Below are 10,228 nucleotides of genomic sequence, written 5' to 3'. Positions count from 1 at the left end.
TAATCCTGCCATAGTTTTTAGTCCATTTCACAATTTGGGAGGTGTGTGTGTGTGCGTGTAGGAGGGCAGTGAATGGCCTGTGAAAATACATGGGAAATGTAAAAGGTGTGGTGGCGTTCTGTCCTCCTAATATAAAACCTAACACACACACACACACACACAGAGACAAAACACGGCCACCAATTCCCCAAATTAAACTGTCACTACGGCGATGATAAGGATGCTAATGTTTTCCAGTGTGGACTTGTCGCAGCGGCAATGTTATAATTGGAGTGGATGGCGAATTGATTTATGAATTTATCACGCTGTGTACAAGTGCACCAGTTAAGGTTCAAACAAGGTTCAAATGGATAATCGAGGCTTCCGTAATGGTGTTTACGTAGAAGGAAAGACGTCTTGATTTAATAAAGTCAATGTCACATTGAGATTCGAATGTCTTTCAGACTTGACATTGGTGGCAGATAACATTCAGGATAATGTGCCATACTTAGTCTGAACTCTGGATGAATTACGATGGTACCATAGAGATGGGATAATCAAGTTAGCTGTGTCCCTGTTTTCTGTCCCACTGGTGACCTTCTGCTGTCTCTGCTTTCCCTGTCCCGCTCCGCCTCTCTCCAAATGAATCATCTTGGTCAACTTTGACCTCACAGTGTGTGTTTAACTGGATTAATGGGTCAAGGGTCATATGGTTTGAGTTCATTACCAGCCCTGGTGGACGTGTCTGTCTGTTTATGTGTGTCTGTCTCTGTGCCTGTCTGTCTGCGCCTGGGTGGATGTTAAACACTTTTATGACAAACGTATTTGCAAAATTGTTGATGGATTGAGTGACTTTCTATCCCTATTCCAGATTGTTCTGGAGAACAGCAGTCGTGAGGACAAGCACGAGTGTCCGTTCGGCCGCAGCAGCATCGAGCTGACCAAGATGCTGTGTGAGACCCTCAAAGTGGGAGAGCTGCGTAAGTCTTTACTGGTATTAACTACCCTCATCTCAACACCTGCCAGGTGTCATGTCATTGTCTCCCAACAGGGTGTGTTGTTCCTATTAGATCATAGTGTGCTTATAGGGTCGTATTCACTAGGAAGAAAACGGACCGAAACAGGGAGGGACTACCTGAAATTGTCCAATAAGAAACTGTTTTCGTAGCCACAGTGCTAAATGTTTTGCTATGGTGTGCACTAATGAATACAACCCTGATTTACTGACAATGGTGTTCTGTGGATGGTATGGGGGCTGAGCAGTGGAGGCTGGTGGAAGAAGCTAAAGGAGGACGGGCTCATTGTAATGGCTGGAATAGAATAAATGGAAGGAGTCTCACGTGGTTTCCATATGTTTGATGTGTTTGATACCGTTCCATTTATTCATTTACATTTACATTTACGTCATTTAGCAGACGCTCTTATCCAGAGCGACTTACAAATAGGTGCATTCACCTTATAGCCAGTGGGATAACCACTTTACAATGTTTATTTTTTATTTATTTTTTTTGGGGGGGGGGGGGTTGGAGTAAAGGGGGGGGGGGGGGGGGGGGTAGAATAATTACTTTATCCTATCCCAGGTATTCCTTAAAGAGGTGGGGTTTCAAATGTCTCCGGAAGGTGGTGAGTGACTCCGCTGTCCTGGCGTCGTGAGGGAGCTTGTTCCACCATTGGGGTGCCAGAGCAGCGAACAGTTTTGACTGGGCTGAGCGGGAACTATGCTTCCGCAGAGGTAGGTGGGCCAGGTGGATGAACGCAATGCCCTCGTTTGGGTGTAGGGACTGATCAGAGCCTGAAGGTACGGAGGTGCCGTTCCCCTCACAGCTCCGTAGGCAAGCACCATGGTCTTGTAGCAGATGCGAGCTTCAACTGGAAGCCAGTGGAGTGTGCGGAGGAGCGGGGTGACGTGAGAGAACTTGGGAAGGTTGAACACCAGACGGGCTGCGGCATTCTGGATGAGTTGTAGGGGTTTAATGGCACAGGCAGGGAGCCCAGCCAACAGCGAGTTGCAATAATCCAGACGGGAGATGACAAGTGCCTGGATTAGGACCTGTGCCGCTTCCTGTGTAAGGCAGGGTCGTACTCTCCGAATGTTGTAGAGCATGAACCTACAGGATCGGGTCACCGCCTTGATGTTAGCGGAGAACGACAGGGTGTTGTCCAGGGTCACGCCAAGGCTCTTCGCACTCTGGGAAGAGGACACAACGGAGTTGTCAACCGTGATGGCGAGATCATGGAACGGGCAGTCCTTCCCCGGGAGGAAGAGCAGCTCCGTCTTGCCGAGGTTCAGCTTGAGGTGGTGATCCGTCATCCATACTGATATGTCTGCCAGACATGCAGAGATGCGATTCGCCACCTGGTTATCAGAAGGGGGAAAGGAGAAGATTAGTTGTGTGTCGTCAGCGTAGCAATGATAGGAGAGGCCATGTGAGGATATGACAGTGCCAAGTGACTTGGTGTATAGCGAGAATAGGAGAGGGCCTAGAACTGAGCCCTGGGGGACACCAGTGGTGAGAGCACGTGGTGCGGAGACAGCTTCTCGCCACGCCACTTGGTAGGAGCGACCGGTCAGGTAGGACGCAATCCAAGAGTGAGCCGCGCCAGAGATGCCCAGCTCGGAGAGGGTGGAGAGGAGGATCTGATGGTTCACAGTATCAAAGGCAGCAGACAGGTCTAGAAGGACAAGACCAGAGGAGAGAGAGTTAGCTTTAGCAGTGCGGAGAGCCTCCGTGACACAGAGAAGAGCAGTCTCAGTTGAATGACCAGTCTTGAAACCTGACTGGTTTGGATCAAGAAGGTCAGCATGGAGGAGAATGTGGCAAAGGGCTTCCTAGGGTTAGAGGCGGATGCTTGGAATTTAGAGTGGTAGAAAGTGGCCTTAGCAGCAGAAACAGATGAAGAGAATGTAGAGAGGAGGGAGTGAAAAGATGCCAGGTCCGCAGGGAGTCTAGTTTTCTTCCATTTCCGCTCGGCTGCCCGGAGCCCTGTTCTGTGAGCTCGCAATGAGTCATCAAGCCACGGAGCTGGAGGGGAGGATAGGGGACATAGAGAGTCAAAGGATGCAGAAAGGCAGGAGAGGAGGGTTGAGGAGGAAGAATCAGGAGATTGGAGGGAGAAGGATTGAGCAGAGGGAAGAGATGATAGGATGGAAGAGGAGAGAGTAGCGGGAGAGAGAGAGCGAAGGTTGCGACGGCACATTACCATCTGTGTAGGGGCAGAGTGAGTAGTGTTGGAGGAGAGGGAGAGAGAAAAGGATACAAAGTAGTGGTCGGAGACTTGGAGGGGAGTTACAGTGAGATTAGTAGAAGAACAGCATCTAGTGAAGATGAGGTCAAGCGTATTGCCTGCCTTGTGAGTAGGGGGGGACGGTGAGAGGGTGAGGTCAAAAGAGGAGAGGTGTGGAAAGAAGGAGGCAGAGAGAAATGAGTCAAATGTAGACGTAGGGAGGTTGAAATCCCCCAGAACTGTGAGGGGTGAGCCATCCTCAGGAAAGGAACTTATCAAGGCGTCAAGCTCATTGATGAACTCTCCAAGGGAACCTGGAGGGCGATAGATGACAAGGATATTACGCTTAAATGGGCTAGTGACTGTGACAGCATGGAATTCAAATGAGGAGATAGACAGATGGGTCAGGGGAAAAATTGAGAATGTCCACTTGGGAGAGATGAGGATTCCTGTGCCACCACCCCGCTGACCAGATGCTCTCGGGGTATGCGAGAACACATGGTCAGACGAGGAGAGAGCAGCAGGAGTAGCAGTGTTTTCAGTGGTAATCCATGTTTCCGTCAGCGCCAAGAAGTCGAGGGACTGGAGGGTAGCATAGGCTGAGATGAACTCTGCCTTGTTGGCAGCAGAACGGCAGTTCCAGAGGCTGCCTGAGACCTGGAACTCCACGTGGGTCGTGCGTGCAGGGACCACCAGGTTAGAGAGGCAGCAGCCACGCGGTGTGAGGCGTTTGTGTAGCCTGTGCGGAGAGGAGAGAACAGGGATAGGCAGAGGCATAGTTGACAGGCTGCAGCAGATGGCTACAATAATGCAGAGGAGATCGGAATGAAATGAACTAAACATCTGGGAAAGGAGAGAGCGGGGCCTCCCTCACCACAACTCCCAAATATAACTCTCCCAACTTCCACCTCAGAAACTATAATTGTTGTAAACTACAGCGGTTCAATATTCCATTCCAGCCATTACAATGAGCCCGTCCTCCTATAGCTCCTCCCACCAGCCTCCTCTGGTGCGGCGTACCCAACAATATCTGTGCACAAATGTAAGAATTCAAACTAGATGATGCACAGAATATGCTTTTTCTATTGGTTAGTCACATTCTGTGGCCCTCTGGAGTTTTGTTGATTGTTTGTATTCAAAGAAAGAAACAATAAAGTATCATAGTACCTGGAGGCTTTCTCTGTGGTCACGTGCTCCCAAGTGTAGTCCAATAGCTCAGTACTGCAGATTGTGAGACTCATCGAGAGCAGCTCTCACCGTTGACTTTTAACCCTATTGAGTGTTAGTGGAGGAATGCTATGTGGAGGGCACTTTGATATACGAGGGTTAAAAGCATAATCTCTGGCTGTTTTCACATTAAGCCCAGCCATTCAGACAGAGAAATAACCTCCAGAGCATTTAAAATCAAATCAAATCAAACCGAATACAACAGGTGTAGACTTTACAGTGAAATGCTTACTTACAAGCCCTTAACCGACCTTTGCAAAGTAAAACAAATAAAAAGGTTTTAGGCAAAAAAAAAAAAAGCAAATAACTAAAGAGCAGCAGTAAAATAAAATAACAGTAGGGAAGCTACAGTGAGGGAAAAAAGTATTTGATCCCCTGCTGCTTTTGTATGTTTGCCCACTGACAAAGAAATGATCAGTCTATAATTTTAATGGTAGGTTTATTTGAACAGTGAGAGACAGAATAACAACAAAAAAATCCAGAAAAACGCATGTCAAAAATATTATAAATTGATTTGCATTTTGATGAGGGAAATAAGTATTTGACCCCCTCTCAATCAGAAAGATTTCTGGCTCCCAGGTGTCTTTTATACAGGTAACGAGCTGAGATTAGGAGCACACTCTTAAAGGGAGTGCTCCTAATCTCAGCTTGTTCACTGTATGAAAGACACCTGTCCACAGAAGCAATCAATCAATCAGATTCCAAACTCTCCACCATGGCCAAGACCAAAGAGCTCTCCAAGGATGTCTAGGGACAAGATTGTAGACCTACACAAGGCTGGAATGGGCTACAAGACCATCGCCAAGCAGCTTGGTGAGAAGGTGACAACAGTTGGTGCGATTTATTCGCAAATGGAAGAAACACAAAATAACTGTCAATCTCCCTCGGCCTGGGGCTCCATGCAAGATCTCACCTCGTGGAGTTGCAATGATCATGGGAACGGTGAGGAATCAGCCCAGAACTACACGGGAGGATATTGTCAATGATCTCAAGGCAGCTGGGACCATAGTCACCAAGAAAACAATTGGAAACACACTACGCCGTGAAGGACTGAAATCCTGCAGCGCCCGCAAGGTCCTCCTGCTCAAAAAGCACATATACAGGGCCGTCTGAAGTTTGCCAATTAACATCTGAATGATTCAGAGGAGAGATGGGTAAAAGTGTTGTGGTCAGATGAGACCAAAATCGAGCTCTTTGGCATCAACTCAGCTCGCCGTGTTTGGAGGAGGAGGAATGCTGCCTATGACCCCAAGAACACCATCCCCACTGTCAACCATGGAGGTGGAAACATTATGCTTTGGGGGTGTTTTTCTGCTAAGGGGACAGGACAACTTCACCGCATCAAAGGGATGATGGACGGGGCCATGTACCGTCAAATCTTGGGTGAGAACTTCCTTCCCTCAGCCAGGGCATTGAAAATGGGTCGTGGATGGGTATTCCAGCATGACAATGACCCAAAACACACGGCCAAGGCAACAAAGGAGTGGCTCAAGAAGAAGCACATTAAGGTCCTGGAGTGGCCTAGCCAATCTCCAGACCTAAAACCCATAGAAAATCTGTGGAGGGAGCTGAAGGTTCGAGTTGCCAAACGTCAGCCTCGAAACCTTAATGACTTGGAGAAGATCTGCAAAGAGGAGTGGAACAAAATCCCTCCTGAAATGTGTGCAAACCTGGTGACCAACTACAAGAAACGTCTGACCTCTGTGATTGCCAACAAGGGTTTTGCCACCAAGTACTAAGTCATGTTTTGCAGAGGGGTCAAATACTTATTTCCCTCATTAAAATCCAAATTAATTTATAACATTTTCTACATGCGTTTTTCTGGATTTTTTTGTTGTTATTCTGTCTCTCACTGTTCAAATAAACCTACCATTAAAATGATAGACTGATCATGTCTTTGTCAGTGGGCAAACGTACAAAATCAGCAGGGGATCAAATACTTTTTTCCCTCACTGTATATACAGGAGGGTACCGGTGCAGAGTCGATGTGCGCGGGCACCGGCTAGTCGAGGTAATTGAGGTAATATGTACATGTGGGTAGAGGTAAAGTGACTGCATAAATAATAAACAGAGTAGCAGCAGAGTAAAAAAAGGGGGACGGGGTGGGGGGGCAGTGCAAATTGTCCAGGTAGTCATGATTAGCTGTTCAGGAGTCTTATGGCTTGGGGGTAGAAGCTGTTGAGAAGCCTTTTGGACCTAGACTTGGCGCTCCGGTACCGCTTGCGTGCAATAGCAGAGAGAACAGTCTATGACTAGGGTGGCTGGAGTCTTTGACAATTTTGAGGGCCTTCCTCTGACACTGCCTGGTATAGAGGTCCTGGATGGCAGGATGCTTGTCCCCAGTGATGTACTGGGCCGTACGCACTACCCTCTGTAGTGCCTTGCGGTCGGAGGCCAAGCAGTTGCCATACCAGGCGGTGATGCAACCAGTCAGGATGCTCTCGATGGTGCAGCTGTATAACGTTTTGAGGATCTGAGGACCCATGCCAAATGTTTTCAGTCTTCTGAGGGGGAATAGGCTTTGTCGTGCCCTCTTCACAACTGTCTTGGTGTGTTTGGACCATAATAGTTTGTTGGTGATGTGGACGCCAAGGAACTTGAAGCTCTCAACCTGTTCCACTACAGCCCCGTCGATGAGAATGGGGGCGTGCTCAGTCCTCTTTTTTTTCCTGTAGTCCACAATCATCTTCTTTGTCTTGATCACATTGAGGGAGAAGTTGTTATCCTGGCACCACACGGCCAGGTCTCTGACCTCCTCCCTATAGGCTGTCTCATCGTTGTCGGTGATCAGGCCTACCACTGTTGTGTCGTCGGCAAACTTAATGAAGGTGTTGGAGTCGTGCCTGGCCATGCAGTCGTGGGTGAACAGGGAGTACAGGGATGCACCCCTGAGGGGCCCCCATGTTAAGGATCAGTGTGGCAGATGTGTTGTTACCTACCCTTACCACCTGGGGGCGGCCCGTCAGGAAGTCCAGGATCCAGTTGCAGAGGGAGGTGTTTAGTCCCAGGATCCTTAGCTTAGTGATGAGCTTAGTGGGCACTATGGTGTTGAACGCTGAGCTGTAGTCAATGAATAGCATTCTCACATAGGTGTTCCTCTTGTCCAGGTGGGAAAGGCCAGTGTGGAGTGCAATAGAGATTGCATCATCTGTGGATCTGTTGGGGCGGTATGCAAATTGGAGTGGGTCTAGGGTTTCTGGGATAATGGTGTTGATGTGAGCCATGACCAGCCTTTCAAAGCACTTCATGGCTACAGACGTGAGTGCTACGGGTCGGTAGTTATTTAGGCAGGTTATCTTAGTGTCCTTGGGCACAGGGACTATGGTGGTCTGCTTGAAACATGTTGGTATTACAGACTCAGTCAGGGACATGTTGAAAATGTCAGTGAAGTCACTTGCCAGTTGGTCAGCACATGCTCGGAGTACACGTCCTGGTAATCCATCTGGCCCTGCAGCCTTGTGAATGTTGACCTGCTTAAAAGTCTTACTCACATCGGCTACAGAGAGCGTGATCACATAGTCATCCGGAACAGCTGGTGCTCTCATGCATGCTTCAGTGTTATTTCTATGCTCACTTCGAGGCAAGCGATTTAGCTCGTCTGGTAGGCTTGTGTCACTGGGCAGCTCGCGGCTGTGCTTCCCTTTGTAGTCTGTAATAGTTTTCAAGCCCTGCCACAACCGACGACCATCAGAGCCGGTGTAGTATGATTTAATCTTAGTCCTGAATTGACTCTTTGCCTGTTTGATGGTTCGTCGGAGGGCATAGCGCGATTTCTTATAAGCGTCCGGGTTAGAGTCCTGCTCCTTGAAAGCTGCAGCTCTACCCTTTAGCTCAGTGCGGATGTTGCCTGTAATCCATGGCTTCTGGTTGGGGAATGTACGTACGGTCACTGTGGGGATGACGTCATCAATGCACTTATTGATGAAGCCAGTGACTGATGTGGCGTACTCCTTAATGCTATCTGAAGAATCCCGGAACATATTCCCAGTCTGTGCTAGCAAAACAGTCCTGTAGCTTAGCATCTGCGTCATCTGACCACTTTTTTATTAACCGAGTCACTGGTGCTTCCTGCTTTAGTTGTTGCTTATAAGCAGGAATCAGGAGGATAGAGTTATGGTCAGATTTGCCAAATGGAGGGCGAGGGAGAGCTTTGTATGCGTCTCTGTGTGTGGAGTAAAGGTGGTCTAGAGTTTTTTTTCCTCTGGTTGCACATTTAACATGCTGGTAGAAATGAGGCAGAACGGATTTAAGTTTCCCTGCATTAAAGTCCCCGGCCACTAGGAGCGCTGCCTCTGGATGAGCGTTTTCCTGTTTACTTATGGCCTTATACAGCTCATTGAGTGCAGTCTTAGTGCCAGCATTGGTTTGTGGTGGTATATAGACAGCTACGAAAAATATAGAAGAAAACTCTCTTGGTAAATATTGTGGTCTACAGCTTATCATGAGATACTCTACCTCAGGCGAGCAAAACCTTGAGACTTCCTTAGTATTAGATTTTTTGCACCAGCTGTTGTTTACAAATATACACAGACTGCCACCCCTTGTTTACCGGAGTCAGCCGTTCTATCCTGACGATGTAGCGTATATCCCGCCAGCTGTATGTTATCAATGTCGTCGTTCAGCCACGACTCGGTGAAACATAAGATATTACAGTTTTTAATGTCCCGTTGGAAGGATAACCGTAATCTTAGGTCGTCTACCTTATTTTCAAAGGATTGAACATTGGCTAATAGGATTGATGGAAGAGGCAGTTTACTCGCTCGCCGTCGAATCCTTACAAGGCAACCCGACCTACGTCCACGATATCTCTGTCTCTTCTCATATGAATGACGGGGATTTGGGCCTTGTCGGATGTCTGTTGGATATCCTTCGCATCCAACTCGTTGAGGAAAAAATCTTTGTCCAATACGAGGTGAGTAATCGCTGTCCTGATATCCAGAAGCTCTTTTTGGTCATAACAGACGGTCGCAGAAACATTATGTACAGAATAAATTACAAACAACGCCAAAAAACACACATAATAGTACAATTGGTTAGAGGGCTGTAAAACGGCAGCCATCTTCTTCGGCGCCATTATGTTTTGACCTAAACTCTGTCTCCTGCAGTTAAGATAAAAGGACACATTATACTTTGTAATTGTGCTGGAGTTCATCAATTAGTGATGAAGTAAGTAGGCTTCAAGTGTGCCCTATTTCAAGTGTGCCCTATTCCCCCTCCTAATATACTGTCTCTCTCTGGGACTGGCACTGCCCAGGGGGAGAAGAGCTCTCCTTATTGCATCATATACAGTGCATTCGAAAATTATTCCACATTTTGTTACGTTACAGCCTTATTATAAAATTGATTAAATAGTTTTTTCCCCCTCATCAATCTACACACAATTGATTGAAACTGTTTTTTTAGAAATCTTTGCAAATGTATTTTTTCATGCTTCACCGTAGCGATGGTGCCAGGTTTCCTCCAGACATGACGCTTGGCAATTAGGCCAAAGAGTTCAATATTGGTTTCATCAGACCAGATAATCTTGTTTCTCATGGTCTGAGAGTCCTTTAGGTGCCTTTTGGCAAACTCCTAGCGGGCTATCATGTGCCTTATACTGAGGAGTGGCTTCTGTCTGGCCACTCTACCATAAAGGTCTGATTGGTGGAGTGCTGCTGAAATGGTTGTCCTTTTGGAAGGTTCACCCATCTCCACAAAGGAACTCTGGAGCTCTGTCAGAGGGACCATCGGGTTATTGGTCACCTCCCTGACCAAGGTCCCTCTCCCCCGATTACTCAGTTTGGCCGGGCGGCCAGCT

General features: G+C 47.6%; 1 protein-coding gene across 1 annotated transcript in view; it reads left to right on the top strand.

The window, feature by feature from the left end:
* The window catches only part of LOC311131883 (engulfment and cell motility protein 1-like), a 117,824-nt gene that overhangs the window by 51,195 nt on the left and 56,401 nt on the right, over positions 1–10,228 (top strand). Inside the window, exon 11 of the mRNA XM_084165002.1 lies at positions 851–959. Within this exon, the coding sequence (XP_084021128.1) occupies positions 851–959 (109 nt within the window). The remainder of the gene's footprint in view (positions 1–850; positions 960–10,228) is intronic.

Source organism: Coregonus lavaretus, assembly GCF_964263955.1.
Source record: "Coregonus lavaretus genome assembly, chromosome: 7".
Classification (NCBI taxonomy): Eukaryota; Metazoa; Chordata; class Actinopteri; order Salmoniformes; family Salmonidae; genus Coregonus; species Coregonus lavaretus.
The sequence above is the reverse complement of the archived record's forward strand: the minus strand, read 5'-3'. Positions and strand labels throughout refer to the sequence as shown.